A 21,071-nucleotide genomic window follows, 5' to 3' on the forward strand; every position below is an offset into this window, starting at 1 on the left:
CCATTTGGACCTTGGAAGGTTTGGTACCCAATGAAGTCCATTATATGGAGAAAAATCCTAGAATGTTTTCATCAAAAACCTTCATTTCTTTTCGACTGAAGAAAGAAAGACATGGACATCTTGGATGATATGGGGGTGAGTAAATTATCATCAGCAAAAGTTTTTTAAAAAGTGATCTACTCCTTTAAACTTGACAAAGCAGAGAAAGAAAACCACCACTACCACAAAAAAAGGGTTTAAATAATTCTCAGTTGTCCATGGTTATTCCCTGATTATCTGAACACTCTATGAACTATCTCTCAGATCAGGAAGAGCACTCAACACTCTTTAGGTATCTCTCTGACCTCCCTCTTTTTATTGACTTCCTATTTGATGAGTGATGAGAGAGGGGAAGGGAGGGGAATCTCTCGTAGAGGAATTCTGCACATTCCTGGAGGCCTCCCAAAGGCCAGCTAATGGGCATGCACTCATTTTTACACAGACGGTATCAGGGAGATCTTAGAGTAACCATTTAAGAAGTTTGTATCGCTCATTCCTATAGCAACAACCGGAGAAAAAGAACATCCAGCAACTTCCCAATGAGCCAAGAAAAAAGGCCTTGAAACTGTTTTTGTTAGTTTATTTGAATAGTCACTTCTGAAAACATAGTACAGAGAGTGGATAAGTTTATCTCGTTACTACCACCGGCTCTATTGCCTTATAAACAATATAGAGTTCAAAGTCAAACTTCAGTGATTATGTTAGGATTATTTGTTAGTTTAACCATAGTTAAACCTATGACTGCATGGCATGACTGCAAAAAAGAGTTGAAAGTGATAAAGTCATGTTCATATATGCTATATGTAACTATAGCACCACTTTATAGGCTATTTTCTTCATCCACGTTGGTATCCATGAGAACCAAACACAGCTCTCGTGAGTGTGTATGACTAAGAGCCTGGTGGTTTTCCTGCGCTCTTATGCACAGTGTGTGCTGTGGATAGCTATTCTGTGGAGCTGTTACAGGGGCGCGCCCTGACGTAGCAAAGCAGAAAAAGGGCGTAGTACTTCCATAATGAGACTCTTTAAAGCTGCTGCTCCATAAAGCATGTTAATCTAGTCCCAGGGATCTGGACTTTGGAAATACGCAGTACTTTTGAAACGAGTGGCGCAACTGCATTTCGGCGTTTTCATCAATTTTTGTGGACTTACTTTCCCTTTGCTCGCAGTAAGTTGGATTTATATTGCAGTACAAAAGTACGTTGACTGTTTATGAGTGTAAAAAGACGGGAGCGTATCAGAAGACAGTTGCCTAATTATTGCCTTCAGGATAAATTAAGTCACTTTGGCGCTCTGGCTCATCCATAAGCCGATATCTAACTTTGTAGAGGGACACTGTGGTTACTTTATTATTTACAGCCACAAGAACAATCTGTTTGGCTCTTGTCAAATCCGTTGTGACACTCTTTTGCGCCAAAATTGATGGTGAAAAATGCTGTAGCCTACATTGTAAACTAACTGCGTTCTGAGTAACTGCAATTGTCGGTCGATCTGCTACAATCTAGTTCATAAATAGCCTGTAGAAATTTTGGTTACACTTTATTTTAAGTTGACGTAGTTACATGCTACGTTACATGCATGTAGTAATGAGTAATGTAGTATGAATTAACTACATGTATTTACAATGGAGTTGCGGTTAGGGTTTGGTTTAGGGTTAGTTATTTGTAATTATGCCTAATTAACTATTTCAATAGTAAGAACATGTAGTAACGTGTTACTACGTCACCTTATGATAACGTCTTACCGAAAGTTTTAATAAATCAGACAATAAAAATACAATGTATTTACTATTGTATTTTTACAAGAAATACCATGTAACAATCAGCTTTTGATGCACTGGTTAAAACCAACTGGTTTTGATAATAAAAACGCCTGAATATTATATTATATTATATTATATTATATTATATTATATTATATTATATTATATTATATTATCAACTCAAACTCCAATGACACATACAATAATATAATTGATTAATATTTTATTAATAAAACTTTTAAATATTTATTTATAATAGCAACTTAAATTTAATAGAAAAAATAATGTTAAAGGACTATATTATAACTTTTAACTGGTAATTGATGTACTTTATCAATTAAATGTTCCGGTGTTTTTACAGAACCATAAGGAAACATCATGCTGCTCCTCTTACTGGGAATCGTGGTCTTGCATGTGGCAGGACTGGTTCTGCTCTTCGTGTCCACTATAGTCAGTGTAAGTATCTATTCTGCAGTTTATTTTATTTAATTAATATCTATCTATCTGATATTAAAATTACAAATGATGTAATAGCTATTAATTATGCAATTCATTTGATGTAATTATCAAAGTGGAAGTCTGCCAATCACAGGCTAAAAGCAGCTGTAAGAGAATATTTTGGATGTTTAATCCCTGCTAATAAGTATTCGTGCATCCTCTAACAGGCATGGGTTGTTAACCCCAACAGCAGTGCAGACCTCTGGACAAACTGCACAACATTCAATATCGAGTACAAATGTGACAATGCTGACACTGGAGGTAGGATCCTGCTAATTTTTAATATTTAAGAATGAATGTATACTATGATGAAACCAAACATTTAAGGTGCAACAATATTCATTTCAAGCTTGGAAAAGGTCTGCTTCTCTGTCAAGGGTTAAAGAGACATTGTCGGTATGTTACACATAAGAGGTTATTCACAGAGGGCTTGATCCTGGCATTACTGTCAAAGCCCCTTTGCCTGTTTACCACTCTTTATGGTGGGTGTGCCCACTCTGCCTCAAACCTCGGTACTGCCATCTAGGGGTGAGAATGCAAGCTGCAGTTTCAACCCACAACAGACTCCTCTTAAACATCAGCTCAAGCGACTGTATAAATAGTCTGGTTGCCGGTGCTGAGCTCGGGCCCCTTGTTTGGGAGTGGAGAGTGCTGGGTTGCAAAGAGGTTTGAGAGCCTTTGGGGTGGGGCAGAGGTAGAGCATTTGAAGCAGCTTAGATGTAGACTGATCCGTGTGATGGCGTAGCATCAGAGAGCCGTAGGCCAAACATGGTGTGATTTGAGTCACGCCCATGAATCAAAATGCGACGGGGTGATTAACAATAAAAGAAAGAAGGCAATTTGAAAGAGAGAGAGTATTAACCAAGTTTTCAGTTAAAATACAAACTAAAGTTGCCATTTTTGAGTTAATCTTGCCATAAAACATGTATATGAAATATGCTATATAAGATTTGTTTATAAATCATAAAAAGTACTGTACCATTCCCAATCAGTTCACTGTTACACTGTTGGCTGTTCTGAGGGTGAGATGATGTCATAGTTTTCGAGCGAGAAACGCCTCTCTGTGCACTTTGGAAATGAGGTGGGACCAGAATGCTTTGCTGTGTTATTTCATAGCTCTCAGTCAGTTGGCGTAGCACCTATAATGTTCTGTTTGTTTAGGGTGTGGTGCGGGGTGGGCACATACTGAAGGGCTTTTCTGTCCTGCTCTCCTGCATGCGCTCGCTCACGTGCCGTTGCTAGGGTGCTGGAAAAAATGCAGTTTTTATTTAAAAGTTTGCACTTTGTAGTTACTTCTTAAAGTGTTGTTTGACGGTCATCTATAGGCTTTAAAGAGGGTCTTAGGGGTTTTATTGGTGCATGACTAGCAATGTCTTTTAAATAGATGACATTTAACTTGCACACAAACAATAGCTGCTAAAATGTGAACCCTTATGTACTGTACTGCAAGGATGCTTTGAATTGATCAAGAGTGACAATAAAAACTTTGACATTGTTACAAAAGGAAGTTTCTATTTCAAATGAATGCTGTTCTTTTTTAACTTTCCAAAATGTATCAGTTTCTACAAAAAATGTTAAGCAGCACAATTGTTTTCAACATTGATAATAATAAGAAATGCTTCTTGAGCAGCAAATCAGCATATTAGAATGATTTCTGAAGGATCATGTGACACTGAAGACTGGAGTAATGATGCTGAAAATTCAGCTCTGTCATCACAGGAATTAAATAAATGCTAAAATATATTAAAAATAGAAAATGAATATTTTAAATTATATTAATATCTCTCAATATTACTTTTTTATTGTTTTTTTGATCAAATAAATGTAGTATTGGTGTTGAGCGCAAGAGACTTATTTAAATGTTTTTGTTTTTTTAATCTTACTGACCTTTTGAACAGTAGTGTGCGTCACTCACTGTAATATTTATACTCATAAATGTTTTAGGTAACACGTTTGATAACGTACATGCCAACATTAGGTAACAGAATAGTTAGCATGGAAAATATTTTTACAGGATTTATTAATCTAAAAATGTTAAAATCTAAATATGGTAAAAACATTTTTAATATTAAAAGTTGTATATTGCATTAGGGAAGAAAATGAGATAACATAAAAAAAAACTAAAACGGTTGATTTCTACGGCATCAACTCAAACCTACTTTTCTTCACATCTCTAGTAATTAAGACAAAAACAATTGCCCTTCTGTATGTACTGTATAAGATGTTAGTGGTGAATCAAAATGGAAAATGTTCTTCTTACTATTACATAGGATAATACACAAACATACTTCAGTACTAAAAGTGTAATGCAAAACAATCCCTGCAGGGTCAGGGACAAATCAATGGGGTTAAATTGAACCTGAGTTCAAAACAAGCAAACAAACCAAGCGCGAAACCATCCTAAGATTACCTGAATGGATATATTTTATACCGAGAGTGATGCGGAACAGCTGGCATGGCGGAGCTACTCAACGCTGGCAGCTAAAGCATGCGTGAAATCCTATTCATCATCCTGATATAGAGAACTATTTCATGGACCCTACTGGGGTTAAGGCAGTCTAGTATTAGCGCACACTCGCACCCCTGTGTTATGTTTCCCCGGTGCATATTTATCATCTGTTAAGCCACATTCTTCACACCCAGGACCATACGTACCCCTCTAAATGCAAACACAAGGCGTCCGCTTTCCAAAAACGATACCTTCTGTCCTGAAATACACAACCCCGCATGACTGCTGTCAGAAATACATAGGGTGTTGTCAAGCACAAAATGAGTACAGCTGCACCTTTTTTTCAGGAAACTGTAATGTTTACTTCATGTGAAGTTGGATAAACTGAGGATACACTTAGTAACAATGAGTAAATGGACTGTATAAGGGGATGTGCTTCTATTTTTACTGTATTGTTGAGAGATAATTGAGAGATTTATTGTATCAATTGTACTGTGTGGGTGCAGTATAGCCCCCGTATGCAAACACACAGATAGCAGCAGAACCTTGTATTATTTATGGATACAAACTAGAATAGTCCCCTCGTATGGCCTCTGATGAGATGTTCTAAAAACAAATGGCATTTCCACAATTGGACATTTACAAGCTCAAAAACGTTTTACGATTGTGCAGTTAATGAGATCATAGCTAGAATTTTGAAGCATTCATATGCCTGGTAGTCTTACCAACAAAAGTGAAAAGACGATGATCTTTTTAATGATCTTGAATAGTCCAGATTTTTCGATATTCTTCTAATTTGAGCCATTCACACTGTCATGACAAAAAAACAGATCTGAGTCACATATGAGCAAAAAAAAAATGAAGGTCTTAAAATTAGCTTATTTTTATATTACTGCAGTCTGAACCTAGTCTTGTTTTGCATTATGCTCTAGTAGAGGATTTGGTCGTTCTCAAGGCTAGTAGTATAGTATTGGCTCTGATTTTGTTTTAATCTGTAGCAGGCCGATCTGCTTTAGGGGCTTGACAGTTCTAGTGGGCTATAAGGGGACCGGCAGACACAGCTGAACATGAGAGAGAGAGAGAGAGAGAGAGAGAGAGAGAGAGAGAGAGAGAGAGAGAGAGAGAGAGAGAGAGAAACATGATGCTACATGAGTGACCCTTGGATAAGAAATAGACATGCTGGACAACCCATGCATTCCACTTATTACTGCTTGGGCTCGGAAGAGGTAGAGACTGAGATAGAAAAAGATCAACTATACGCATCTCCTACATAATCGGAGTAATGCCATAGAAGAACCATTTTTGGTTCCTCAAACAACCTTTTAGTGATTTCTTTTTAAAAACAACCATTTTTCTTAGTGTCAAGAGCATTTTAATAATCCAAAGCACAATACCTTCTTCTTCTTTCTTCAAAATATCTTCATGTTCAGCAGAAGTCATGCAGGTTTGAAATTAAACTAGTGAGTAAATACTGACAGATTTTGCATGTTAGATGAACTATCCCTTTAAAACTTTGAGGATTGAGGTTAACAATTCTAAAACGGAAACAATTGTTTGTACATAATGGGACATTCCAAAGCCAGAATACACACTAAACATTAAACTAAAACATCTGCCACAGCATTCTTCATCAATCTCAAACTCACACACACCAGTCTCAAAGCAGGCTAAGAACTTAATGTGCAAAGAGTTTGTCTTGCAAATCAGTCTACACTACCTTTAAAAAAATTGAGGTCAGTAAGGTTTTTTTTTTTAAAGAAAGAAAGAAATGTTTCCTGCTATTCTGAAAATAGTAATGCAAACATTTACCTTCTGCTGTCCACACATATAAAAGGGTGGAATGGCTCTAATGCAGGATAAAAATGACATTCGGGAGGCTTTTAAAGCCATCAAATGTAATATAGAGGTAATGGAGCTCCTTGTAAGCTACCGTGTTTTGGTCCTGCATGGGACGTCAAGAAAGGATCGATATTAGGTGCTGGTAACCTGCTAAGAGCTTTTAGGAACAGAAACCTCATTACGTTTTTGCACAATGCATTAAGGGTTCCTGGAATCACCAATGCTCTTCAACAACCATCAAAACTTAAATGTATCATCTTGGCAACAAGAATTATTCATTATGAACTGATATTTGGTGTTGTTTTTTTTTGCAGACTCACCTCTGTTGTTATCAATAATACATATCTCCAGTTGCACGCCAATGTAAAAGTGCAACTCTGCTGTGATCGATCGAGAATAGCAGATGAGAAAAGAGATAACGACCAGCTTAATGCTCATTCGTGTTCATTTTAAATGACCATCTCCTCCTCAAGAGCGAATGTTTTTATTTCTGCAAAGCTCAATCTGCCCTAAGTGGATTCAGGAATAAGTAAACGCACTAATGTTTTGAAATGCTTTCTGTTTTTCAGTTTGGATCCAGGCAGTCCAAGCCCTCATGATCCTGTCAATCATCTTCAGCTTCCTGTCTCTCTTCCTGTTCTTCTGCCAGCTCTTTACACTTCAGAAGGGTGGACGCTTCTTCCTCACCGGAGCATTCCAGATCTTTGCTAGTGAGTATCGAGACGTCATGTGAACAATGCAATGGATCAACTTGGTTGTTTGCAGATGCTAATGAGATTGACATAGCATGCTGACACACTCATGCAGTGTTAATGGACCAAAAGTGCCTGCAGTAGAAACAAAGGAGAATTAAAGGGTTAGTTCACCCAAAAATGAAAATTATGTCATTAATGACTCACCCTCATGTCGTTCCAAGCCCGTAAGACGTCCGTTCATCTTCGGAACACAGTTAAAGATATTTTAGATTCAGTCCGAGAGCTTTTTGTCCCTCCATTGAAAATCTATGTATGGTATACTGTCCTTGTCCAGAAAGGAAATAAGGACATCATCAAAGTAGTCCATGTGACATCAGTGGGTTAGTTAGAATTTTTTGAAGCATCGAAAATACATTTTGTTCCAAAAATAACAAAAACAACGACTTTATTCAGCATTGTATTCTCTTCCGGTTCTGTTGTCAATCCGCTTTCATGAGTCCGCTGACGTAAGACGAGCTGACGTGTTATCTGGTGCGCCCGACCTTCGTTTACAGTCTGAGGGAGACGCACGCTGGAAACAAAACAATCTTTGCAAACATGTCTAAGGATTTCGACACAGGGGAAGACTTGCATTTTTTTTTTAACCAGACATATTTATTTGAACCCGAATACACGGACGCACCAGATAACACATCAGCAGCGTCTTACGTCAGCAGCGTCACTGGTCTCGTGAACGCGGATTGACAACAGAACCGGAAGAGAATACAATGCTGAATAAAGTCATAGTTTTTGTTATTTTTGGAACAAAATGTATTTTCGATGCTTCAAAAAATTCTAACTAACCCACTGATGTCACGTGGACTACTTTGATGATGTCTTTATTGCCTTTCTGGACAAGGACAGTATACCATCCATAGATTTTCAATGGAGGGACAAAAAGCTCTCGGACTGAATCTAAAATATCTTAAAATGTGTTCCGAAGATGAACGGAGGTCTTACGGGCTTGGAACGACCTGAGGGTGAGTCATTAATGACATAATTTTCATTTTTGGGTGAACAAACCCTTTAATATCTGTATAGGCTTTTGAGCTAGTTGGCTCAGGTGATCTGAGATCAATTAGCATTTATAAATAAAAGATCATCTATATGACATCGACTGATCTCCTCTGTTTCTATGGAGGTGTATCTGCTTTCATTCGGCTAGATGAAAAGACCTTTGGCCTTAGTCTTGCTACTCTAATGAGTCCTGTCATCTCTCATTAAGCCACAGACAGCACAGGAAACCCTTTAATGCTCTCAGCCGCAGTTACAGGCACACTTCCTGCAGATAATTTAGTTATGATTTCTTGAGATTTAAATAATGCAGCACGCAGAGTTAAAAATAAGCAAGGCCACCAAAACAAAGCATTTCTCTTCATTTATGGTAAATAATACGCATAAAAGATGAGGGAAGATGCGTTTTACAGTCATTTACTGCAGCTAATGTAAAATGATAGCCCCCCTTAGAAATGGCTGTTTGAGATGTAATGAAGATGGAATATTATTAGAAATCATTACTGTTCCTGGATAATGAATAGCTCCGTAGGCGAGATGAATGCTTGAGCTTTCAGTACGTACTGAAACCGAGGGCTTTTAAAGTTCATATCTGCGACTCTCATCAGAGAGGAAGGATGGACACTAATTGAAAGCTAAATGTCAGAAGGGAGCCGAGGGTGTAAACAGCACAAAGCCAGACAGTTACAGGTGCCCACTGAGCTGGCACAGGACACACAGTCGCTGCCACAAAATGAAATGTCAAGACTGGCACTCTGAAGGTGGTCTGTGCCTGACTTAAAAGAACGTGCTGAAAGTGCCTTGTCATGTTCACCCTCTCATACAGACTTGATAGTCAAGACTAGGCCAAAATTAGTTGGAGGACTGTTACTTAGTAAATATTTTGCGAGTTTCTTTGTTGTTAATTGTTGTACACAAATATACAAAGACGTCATTCTCAATTACCTTCACTGCCGTACACAGAGGCCAAAATGCATTCACAATATGCACATGATCATTGCATAATATGCTTAAAAACAGCCTTGGATATTATTAACGTAAGTCGTTTAACATTTCTATAGTAAAGAAGTCAAATGTTAAATGTTAAGCTACTTGCATCTCATTTTTGTTTTGACCAGTTAAACTGAAGAGTCGTGTTTTTCGTTAATTAATGCTCTGCTTCTGTAAAAAGTAACGGTAATTCCCAGCTTCGGTGATTTAAACGGCCATCTCCGTCATTTTCACATTGACCAGCTCAGATGAGAAAGTTGCCTATCTTGGTGTTGGACATAATCTTTGCAGCACCAAATTACAGTTAGGCAATTATTTCACAACTTTTATTATACATCTTGGAAAAAATACAGAGGTACTGAGGGATCTCAGTGGTTGCCATGATTACAATACACATTATTGGAAATGTGAAAAGTTTGGAGTTAGCATGTTTTTTTAAAGAAATACTTAAAAAAAAATCTAATAAATGCTGTTCTTTTTTTTTACTTTCTATTCCTAATAGAATCCTAAAAAACATGGTTTCTAAAAATTATTAAGCAGCACAACCGTTTTCAACATTGATAATAATCAAAAATGTTTCTTGAGCTGCAAATCAGCAAATTATAATGATTTCTGAAGGATCATGTGACACTGAAGACTGGAGTAATGATGCTGAAAATTCACTTTTACATCACAGGAATAAATTGCTTTTTAAAATGTATAAAAAAATAGTTATTTTATTTAGTAATAATATTTCACAATATTACTGTATTTTTGATCAAATAAATGTCTTTCAAAAACATAAAAAAACTGAAAATATTCTTTATTATTGCTATTTTCTACACTTTGTAGTGAAGTCATAAAACGCATGAAATAGCATAAATGGAAGTGTGAGAATTATGTAATGACCAAAAAGAAAATTATGTTAAACAACCTTGGAGTTCCTAAATATATGATTTTTATAGGGTAACAGTCATTTTGTTGAATTTCCAGACAGTTCATTTTTCTTGTCTTCCTTCCTCCCCAGGTCTTTTCGTTATGTGTGGAGCTATCATTTATACGGTAATGAACACCATGTGGGTCCCTGTGACAATGTCCTTTGGCTTTTCCTACATCTTGGCCTGGGTAGCCTTCCCTCTGGCATTCATAAGCGGGTTAATCTACGTCATCTTGAGAAAGCGAGAGTGAGGTGGCACTGCCCTCTCATGGCCGCTACCTGGAAATACAGCTTTGAAGCCAAAGTATCACACTGCATCCACAGAGAAGTGAAATCCCACAGTATCTTCACCCGGGGGTCAGTCAAAATCAACCCCACTGCCCCCCCGAAAAGACATATTCAATACTGTCATCATTTGAAGATGTATATAGTATCTATGGTTTAAAACCTATTTATAACACTTTTTACATATATGTACATAGTATTATGTTTGCTCTGTTGACAAAGTACCTCTTTTAGCTAATAAGTGCCTAGAGCGTGTTTGTCGCAGAAACGTGCATCATTAGCCATAATGTGTGTTTTTGTCATTTTTTTTCTTTCCTTTTACGGCCAAAAAAAACTTATAATAAGGTTTTTGATGTATTTTAACCAAAGTGCATGTATTTAATTATAGGGACAGTGAAATGAAGTGTTTTCAATGAAGATGCATTGAGAATTCATAGATGAAGTAACTAAAATACCATGGTTAGATCGGCAGTTTTGAAAGCTTTTTTTAAAATAGTTTTTCTTTGTGTTCCAACAAAAAAATGGTGCTATGTATTTACCATTCCTTTAACTAATAGCCATTTAGCCTTTATTTAGAAGGACATAACATGAATGAAAGTCAAAATCAAAATGCCATTGAATATATTGTGCTTGTGCCTATAACACAATGCTGTATATACAGTAATCACCAAAAAGGTTAATTTTATAATAAAACAAAGAAAATGTGTTCTGAGTAACACTGGGTTATTAGTTTAGTTTTGGGAGATTGTGATGGAGGAACTGTAGTAAAAACAGAGACTAGGAACTATTGATTTTAGTTGGATTTAGTTACTTTTAAGAGCAGTATTAGCAGCAGGATTTGAGAAAGGCAGTAATTAATTTAAACAGTTTAATAAACGTTGCTTATATGTTACATTCAAATCTAAATACAATTCAGATGTATACCGTTTGATGGGTTTGATCACATGTTATCTGTTCGTGGCATACATGATTAAACAGTTGAGGCAAAAACCTTTCATATTCAAATCAGATGAGCATAAAAATATGAAATAAAATGAAGGAACACTAAATAATCCAAGCATCAGAATGACAGCTCACAGTCCTCTTGTATATTACGCAATGTATCCGGAAAAGCATTTAAAAGCATCTAAGTGGCAGTTTTGTTTGGTAAAAATCCGTTATGAACTGACCACTGATAACATGATGGTGGACATATCGTAACACCTGCATGTGTTGGAAACATTTTTCAATATGTGAAATATAACAAGCTGCATTGTCTACCATCTTGAGATGCTTTGTTTCTACTCACAGTAATTCTCAACGTACTGTAATAGCATGTGACTGTATTTAACAACTCATTACTTACAATTAAAGGCCCTATTCTGAGGACCATGTATTAGATTACTTCTCCTGCAACGCCAAAAACAATAAATGTTATGTTATGATGAACGGAACATGTTGCCTGTTTTCATGGTTGTAGTGAATATTGTTTATCTGATGAATGTCTAACTAAATCCCATTCTGCTTTTTTTTCCTGTGACTGAACAAACAAACTTTATGCTGCAGAAGAATAATTTATTTTAGCAGCAATACAACTTGTGTGTAAAGGGATTTCTGTATACAGTGATTGATAATCCTCTTAAAAATATCAATATATAATCAATATGTGGTCTGTTCTGATATGGGACCAGCACTAGAAAAATGTTGCATGTGCTCATTTCCCAACATTAACATATTTTAGACTGCAATTGTTACTTGACATTGTAAGACTAAAACCTGAAAATAAAAAAAATAAAACTGATTAGTGTTGAATTAATTTGATCTGGCTAAAGAGTGTAATATCATTTGTATTTAATTTCATTTCTGAAAACACCTGTACTGTAAGTTGTCTGAAGGAGTGTGAGCTCTGATGAAGACTGTTCATTCACAAAAACCCAACTCTGTGCCTCTGACTCGCCTCTCTTATCAAAGCTTGTGTTTGTGTGTTTATTAAAAGCTATTAAAAATAAATACTGCTTGAAAAGAAAACTGTCTCCCTTTTTACTTAATCCCTGCAAAAATGCAAATTAAAAGTTTGCATTTGTATGAGAAGCAGTGGTGGGTTGTGACGTATGAAGTATATATATATATATATATATATATATATATATATATATATATATATATATATATAATGTGTGTGTGTGTGTGTGTGTGTGTGTGTGTGTGTGTGCCTTTCAGCCTATGTATATCAAATTAATAGTTAAGCATATTTCATGGCATTGTGATCTTGTAAATTCTGGGCAACCAGCTGAGAACCACTGATGTTAAAAAAAGAAAAGTCAGAAAATAGTGCCACATTGTGGTGCAGTTTAAATAGTGCATGCTCATATGTGTCAAAAAATGAAGACTGCAATCCATTAATTTAATTCCCTTTTAAGCAGCATGGCAGTTAATACATGCTATGCTTGACATTGATTTCAAAGGGCATATTTTAAGCTTCATGACTACACTTTTGTGGTAGTCATAAAGTAGTGCCACATTTAAACTTTTGTAGTGCCACATTTAAACTTTTTAGCGCCACATTCAAATTCTGAGACACATATCTGATAGCTACGGTTCACAAACACTAACCTCATCACTAGATAGAACAGAATATTATGAACTAAGTCAAATGTTTAAGGAATTGAGGATATTTTTGCATCAGATTGTGAATATGTTTTTCTTCCCCAAAGCACTGCTGCCCTCTAGTGAGATTCAGGATAACTTTGTAAGATAACTTGCAATAAACTTCTAACACAAATAGATCTAACATAGTCTATATGTTACAGACTCTGTAAAAATAGTTACAGACTAAAAGAGTTTAAGAACAAAACAGATTAAGGAAAAGAGGCATGAGAAAGAAAATGTTACAGACCATTTCACAAGGTGTCACAGTCCATTTAATCCAATTATACCGTTCACGAAATCATCAGCAATGGAATCATCCATCTTCATTTAGCTGGGCTTTGTTTGCTGGGTGAGTTTTTCACACATTTTATCCGCCTTATTCCAACGCGGAAGTAAGCTGTTTTCTGTGAAGATGCTAGACTATCGACTCGATAGCCGATATTGCTTTGGAAATAACGAGAATAACATCAAAGTGCTAGCTAAACTGTAAAACTTTTTGCACTACAAACCAGTGTGCTAATAAATAAGCCAATACGTTAAAATGATATGGTAAGAAATAGTTTGCAATATCAAGCAGGAAAGCAGCATAACGAATTGTTTATGTTTACAGCTAAAAACAACTGGAATTGGAAGCCAATATGGGAAGCCAGACACGTTCAATTTAAAAATGGTCACGCCCACTCTGACGTGAGAAATAAGGTGGATAAAATCTCTGAACAAATTTGAGGTGAATTTCCTGTTCACATGTTATAATATAATGATTCAGCAGGAGATAAATGTGTATTGAGATTTACATAAAAATTATACAAATATAAATATATAATAGGCCTATTTATAAATAGGCTAACTGTTGAACTTTTACAACTTCATTTTATATTATTTGATTATACCATACCACACCATACCACACCATATCTTAACTCACCATATCTTCTTCCGCTTATCTGGGGCTGGGTTGTAGGGGCACCAGTCTAAGCAGAGACGCCCAGACTTCCTTCTCCCTAGACACTTCCTCCAGCTCTTCTGGGGGGATACCGAGGCGGTCCCAGGCCAGCCGGGAGACATAATCCCTTCAGCGTGTCCTAGGTCTTCCCCAGGGTCTCCTCCCTGTGGGATGCGTCTGGAACACCTCCCCGGGAAGGTTCACCTTGCAGCTCAGCTCCTTCTTCACCACGACAGACCGGAACATCGACCGCGTTACTGCAGAAGCTGCACCGATCCGTCTGTCAATCTCCCGTTCCATCCTTCCCTTACTCATGAACAAGACCCCAAGTTACTTGAACTCCTTTACTTGAGGCAGGAAGTCTCCACCAACCTGAAGCGGGCAAGCCACCCTTTTCCGACTGACAACCATGGCCTCGGACTTGGAAGTGCTGATTCTCATCCCAGCCGCTTCACACTCGGCTGCAAACCGTCCCAGTGCATGCTGAAGGTCTGATGGGGCCAATATGACAACATCATCCGCAAAAAGAAATCGTGTGGTCCCCAAACTGGACACCATCCGGCCCCTGGCTGCACCTAGAAATTCTGTCCATAAAAATTATGAACAGAACCGGTGACAAAGCCCTGCCGGAGTCCAACATGCACCGGGAACAAGTCTGACTTACTGTCGGTAATGTGAACCAAGCTCCTGCTCCGTTCGTACAAGGACCCCATTCTCCCAGAGCACCCTCTACGAGGAACACAGTCGAATGCCTTCTCCAAATCCACAAAGCACATGTGGATTGGTTGGGCAAACTCCCATGAACCCTCCAGCACCCTGGAGAGAGTATAGAGCTGGTCCAGTGTTCCACGACCGGGACGAAAACCGCACTGTTCCTCCTGAATCCTGGATTCTACTATTGGCCAAATTCTCCTCTCCAGTACCCTGGCATAGACTTTCCCGGGGAGGATGAGAAGTGTGATCCCCCTGTAGTTGGACCACACCTGCCGGTCACCCTTCTTAAAAAGAGGGACCACCACCCTGGTAAGCCAGTCCAGAGGTACTGTCCCCGACCGCCACGCAATGTTGCAGAGGTGTGTCAGCCAAGATAGTCCCACAACATCCAAAAACATAAGGTACTCAGGGCGGATCTCATCTACCCCCGGTGCCTTGCGGGCTGCAGTCCGATTGGCCTGCCAGTACCCGTCAGCTGCCTCAGGAGTCCCACAAGCCAACCACATCTCTCGTTTACCGGGGTGAACTCCAACACATGGCGGCTGAGCTGGGGGGCTCTAAGTAAACCTACACCAGCCTGCCGCTTCTCACCGTGGGCGACTCCAGAGTGGCAGAGAGTCCAGCCTCTCTCAAGGTGTGTGGTTCCAGAGCCCAAGCCGTGCGTGGAGGTGATCCCGACTATCTCTAGTCGGTACCACTCAACCCCCCGCACAAGCTCAGGCTCCTTCCCCACCAGCGAGGTGACGTTCCACGTCCCTAAAACTAGTTTCCGTGTCCAGATATCGGGTCGTCGGGGCCCCCGCCTTCGACTGCCACCCGATCCACCATCAACAGGCCCCTTATGCTCCCTCCTGCAGGTGGTGAGCCATCGGGAGGGTGGCCCCATGTCACTCCTTCGGACTTCGGGGAGGCCTGCCCATCAGGCGCTCGCATGCAAGCCCCAACCCCGGGCCTGACTCCAGGGTGGGGCCCCGGCTGCGCCATGCTGGGTGACGTCTCGGTCCTTGGTTGTATCTGCTTCATAATGGGCTTATGAACCACTCTTAGTCTGACCTGTCACCTAGGACCTGTTTTCCTTGGGAGACCCTACCAGGGGCATATAGCCCCGGACAACATAGCTCCTGGGATTGTTCGGGTACTCAAAACCCTCCACCACGATAAGGTGGCAGTTCAAGGAGGGGCCCTAATTATTTGATTATTAATATTTTATAAATATTAATAAATGTAAAAAAAATGTTTTTATTTATATTTAAACTGGATACTTTAATTAAATTTCATGATTTAAAAAAAACAATCAAATCACATGCTCCTTCATTTAGTCATAAATTATAATTCTAAACACTCAAAATGACTATTTAAGGGAATCAGATGATGTTGGGCTCTCTTGGGAATGTCTGTGTAAGGCAGACAAATTAATATTACCCATGTGTCTTATCTTATAATGATGGTAATTAATGTATGTGACCACAAAACCCCGCAACTTAAGTCTGTCAGAATGATTTGCTGCACCTAGTCCTGTTTCCAAAAGCCCAAATCCCTATGAAGATCTGGAGATGTTGTATGTTACAGAAAAAAATACTACTAAAAAACAGAACAAATGTAATTAAACCAAATGAAATGCATATGTTCACATTTAATTGTTGTAAGAAGCCTTAAAAGGGAAGAAACAAGTTGTAAAACTAGTTGAAAAAGGTCTCATACACTCAAAACACAGGATAGTAAACACACCCTGTCAGCTTTAGACAGCACAAGCTTTGTTTTTATGCCCCATATACCCCTCCTCTGTCGCCACCGTAATTGTTTACGTCCTCCGGGTCAAGAATGAGACTACAAAATAATGACATTATCCATCGTGTCCCTTTCAGTCTCCTCTGCCCCCCGCCCGTGTCTCAACACTTTAATTCTACCCACCCAATGTCATTAACGCCTCCGCTATCCATTCTCCAGTCTTCAGGGAGATAATATTCCTTAATTTCTGGAACACAATGGGAAAGGACGCAAACAGAAGGTCCACCTTAATCTATCAGGCCTCCTTCATGGCTCTGAAGCTCTCTCTGACAGGCATAGCATCGCTGGACCATGGACTGGGGGAAAAGAGACACAATTAAACCTCATGAAATGCAAATGGGGCCTTTTTTAAGGCAAAGGATGGGGGTTATTTTCTGCCTGAAACCACCATCTGCTGGCTATCACCTGCACAAAGCATCATCAGGTCGGGAAATTTGTAGCTTTAATATTTTTTTTTCATGTTAATTAAAAAGACGGAGATAGTTGAAAGGGGGAAATGGCTTACGAGAACACAGATCAGAAGGAACATTCAGCGGTTTTATTCCTTTTACACACATGCTGTGTCCAAAATGTACTTTTTGTCATACTTAAGAAAATGTACATATTAAATAAATAAGAAGCTACTTATTATTATATATTTAATATAATAATATATAATATATGTATTAGCATTGCCATAATTGTAAAAAAGAGAACTCAATTTTTTTATTGGAATTTTGTCTGTATTCCACCTCTTTTTTGAGATTTCTTTCTCTTTTTGCCATACTGGAGAAAATTTACCAGCCATAAATATTTAATATTTTCATTTTCAAATTGATATAACAATAAAAATATATAATATCTAAATAGTATTACTTATCAACAAATAATAATAATAATAACACACACACACACACACACACACACACACACACACACACACACACACACACACACACACACACACACACACACACACACACACACACACACACACACACACACACACACACACACACACACACACATCAACTGGCTGGTGACGCTTCATTTACTTGCCAAAAAGCCAATTTATACTTAAATTTTGGAACCTGCATGCTAACTCGAGCCAAAAAAACACAAACAAAACAAACACAAACATGAATATGCACACGCCAGTGCATAAACACATTTATATGCTTACAAACAATCTGGAACAACACAAACACACAAACCACCTCATATTAAAGGTGATCTTCCCCTTACGAAAAATAAGTAAACTTCAAGTTAATTTTATGAAGTATACTTAAGTAATGTTCAATGATATTTTTAAGTATACTTTATGTAGTAAGTATACTAATATCAATGTGTAACAGTTGTAAACTTTAAGTACACAACTAGGTTTCTCATTTGTAATGCATCTGTACTACAAGTGAACTTATAAGTATTCTAGTAGTTTACTATTTTAATACAAGTAGCACATTTTTTAGTTTATGAAAGTACAAACGGAAGTGTACTCTCAGTAAACTACAAGTTTAGTAGTTTATACTGCAAGTATACTTGTAAGTTTTATATCAATATTCTAATCAATATTTTCAAACAAAAGTTTCATAAGACTGTATGAAAAAGCTTTGTAAAAAGTATATTTAATAAGCTACTCAATCAAAAGAGTTAACACAACTAAAAGCCAAGTATACTTTGAATACTTAATTATACTTTTAAGAATATCTCGATCAAAAGATTGAGTACAAGTACAGGCCAAATATACTTGGACTTTTCTCTCAGACTCAGTATAAGTCAAGTACACTTAAGTGTAATTTTAAGTATATTTCTGAGAAGTATATAAAATGTAGACTTATAAGTATACTTTCTTATTTTTAGTTTAAAAGAAGTATACTAATAGAACACTTGAATAAACGTCTTTTTCGTAAGGTCGCACCATTGGCTCAGTCCCCCAGCGGCTTCATAAATCCCGTAATATGCGTGTGCTTGTTTAGAACCTGATCCCTCCTCACCCAGAGGTCATACACGAGCTGTACCCTAGAAACACGTCTGGACGCAAGCCTTCCCCGGGGCAGCGTTCCACCAGGGTCGGAATGGACCTGCTGTTTTATTTTCTCTCCTCCTCCGTCCGTCATTCTTCACAGTCACAAAAGGCCTTTCGCTCCAGAGAAACCAGATTTGCCCCCCAGTGTCCCGATCGCAGAGGTTTCAAGGTCAAGACCAGGCTGAAGGTCATCAAAGCCAGATCTGCCCTCTGCACTGGAGTCTGTCCATCATGATGTCCAGATGAAGGAAACACTCGCCGCTTATGGAGTTTCAGACTAAATCGAACCCATTCAGTCCCATCTATCATACTCAATCATGCTAATGCTTGAGAACAGGCGATCTGGTCATAATAAAGGCTTTGAAAGGAAAGCATTGAGGGGTGATGAGACAGACAATATATTTCCTCTGTTTAACACTCAAACTATGATGAATTACGCAAAGTGACAAATACTCTCTCTTAAAGGAATAGTTCAACCAAAAATAAAGCTTTTGGCCTAATTTACTCACCCTCAATGTCTGGATTTTTTTTCAAGTAGAATATCCAAGCTGCTCAATCAAGATTTTAATGAACAGCAACTTAAATGTATTTACATAAAGCTATCAAACAGCTCTACTGAGAATTGGAAAAAAGCACAAACATCACGTGGACTACATTTATGATGCTGTATGGTGCTTGTTGTCCTTTTATGAGCTTACATCAATGTGTAATTGTCTTTAAAGACAACTAAAACAAATAAACGAAAAGATTTCTGTTGACTGAATACTGGGAAAAACTGAAACTAAATATATATTTTCATGATTTAGCAAACATTATAAAATAAAATTAATTTTGGTCTAAATAAAAAATGTAACATAATACAGAAATTATTTTTTTAACTTCGGGAGCTCTAAAATGCTAAAACATCTACAGCCTCTAATTGGCCACTTTATTAGGTACAGCCCCAGAGCCGTTGAAAAGCAGAGTTACAGCACTCCCATAGACTTCCATAGGATGGCTCTGGGTACACCTTGCTAGCACCTAGTTGGACCCCCTTTTGCCTTCAGAACTGCCTAAAGCTGCGTTCACACTACATGCGACCAAGCGACACGATACCATTCATTTTCGATGGTGAGCGGGCGACTTCCGGCGACACGCGCGGTCGCGACCGTTGGCTACCGGATGGGGCGTGTTTGGCGACGCGACAAAGTTGAGATCTGTTTAACTTTATGCAAATTAAGAGCGACTTTCGGAAGCGACAACCAATAGGAGCGGAGCGCGCATGATCCTTCTCCACATCATTGGATGTCATTCATAAAGGCAACCAGTAGTGGGAACGCCCACTAGCGACCTCATCGCCAGCTACTGGCAACATGCAGCGACAAAGTTGCTTGTAGTGTGAACGGGGCTTTAATTCGTCGTGAAATAGATTCAACAATGTGCTGGAAACCTTCCCCAGAGTTGACATAATAGCATCATGCAAATGCTGCAGATTTGTCGGCTACACATCCATGAATCTCCCGTTCCACCACATCCCAAAGGTGCTCTATTGGATTGAGATCTGGTGACTGTGGAGATCTCCACTCACTTTCATGTTTAATGATTTGAGCTTTGTGACATGGTGCATTATCCTATTGGAAGTAGCCATCAGAAGATGGTATACTGTGGTCATAAAAAGACAGACATGGTCGGCAAAAATATTCAGGTGGACTTTGGCGTTTGTGATGCTCAATCGGAAATAAGGGGCTCAAATACTAAAATATTCACCACACCATTATACACCACCATCCTGAACCGCTGATACAAGGTAAGATGGATCCATGCTTTCATGCTGGTTATGCCAAATTCTGACCCTACATCTGAATGTCGCAGCAGACATCGAGACTCATCAGACCAGACACTGTTTTTCCAATCTTCTATTGTTCAAATTTGCTGAGCCCGTGTGAATAGCCTCAGTTTACAGTTCTTATCTCTCAGGAGTGGCACCGCTGTGATCTTCTGCTGCTGTTGCTCTTCTGCTTCAAGGATCAACGTGTTAAGCGTTCAGAGATGCTCTTCTGCAGAGATCGGTTGTAACCAGTGGAAATTTGAGATATACTGTTGTTGTTTTTTATCAGCTCAAACCATGTCGAATCATTCTCCTCTGACCTCTGGCATCAACAAGGCATTTTCTCCCACAGAACTGCAGCTCGGTTGATATTTTCTATTTTTCCTGACAATTCTCTGATGGTTGTGCATGAAAATCCCAGTTTCAGCTGTTTCTGAAATACTCAGACCAGCCCTTTTGGCACCAACAACTATGCCACGTTCAAAGTCACTTCAATCACCTTTTTTTCATTCTGATGCTCAGCACATCGTCTAAAACTAAAACTAGCTTAAAATGAACAAAAAATGATTATAGAATTTTCATTCAGGCCTAGATACATTTGTATTATGTAAAACTACCCAAGGATAAGTAAAACTTTAATGTGAAAAATAATGTGAACTC

General features: G+C 38.4%; 1 protein-coding gene across 1 annotated transcript; it reads left to right on the forward strand.

Moving 5' to 3' along the window:
• Window positions 1-931: 931 nt before the first annotated feature.
• Window positions 932-12,533, forward strand: pmp22b (peripheral myelin protein 22b). Its single transcript, XM_077200330.1, has 5 exons — window positions 932-1,207; window positions 2,163-2,257; window positions 2,467-2,560; window positions 7,157-7,297; window positions 10,332-12,533. The coding sequence occupies exons 2-5, from the start codon at window positions 2,180-2,182 to the stop codon at window positions 10,490-10,492; spliced, it is 474 nt and encodes a 157-aa protein (XP_077056445.1). The 5' UTR covers window positions 932-1,207; window positions 2,163-2,179; the 3' UTR covers window positions 10,493-12,533.
• The last annotated feature ends 8,538 nt before the right edge of the window (window positions 12,534-21,071 follow it).

This window comes from Siphateles boraxobius, unplaced genomic scaffold (assembly GCF_051911475.1).
Source record: "Siphateles boraxobius isolate OS27281-9 unplaced genomic scaffold, OSU_SipBor_1 46, whole genome shotgun sequence".
Classification (NCBI taxonomy): Eukaryota; Metazoa; Chordata; class Actinopteri; order Cypriniformes; family Leuciscidae; genus Siphateles; species Siphateles boraxobius.

Excerpts from the sequence above, each read along its gene's own strand:
- pmp22b (XM_077200330.1), top strand. The coding sequence starts at position 2,180 with ATGCTGCTCCTCTTACTGGGAATCGTGGTCTTGCATGTGGCAGGACTG. Across the intron at positions 2,561-7,156 it reads TGACAATGCTGACACTGGAG|TTTGGATCCAGGCAGTCCAA; the intron begins GTAGGATCCTGC and ends TCTGTTTTTCAG. Across the intron at positions 7,298-10,331 it reads AGCATTCCAGATCTTTGCTA|GTCTTTTCGTTATGTGTGGA; the intron begins GTGAGTATCGAG and ends CTTCCTCCCCAG.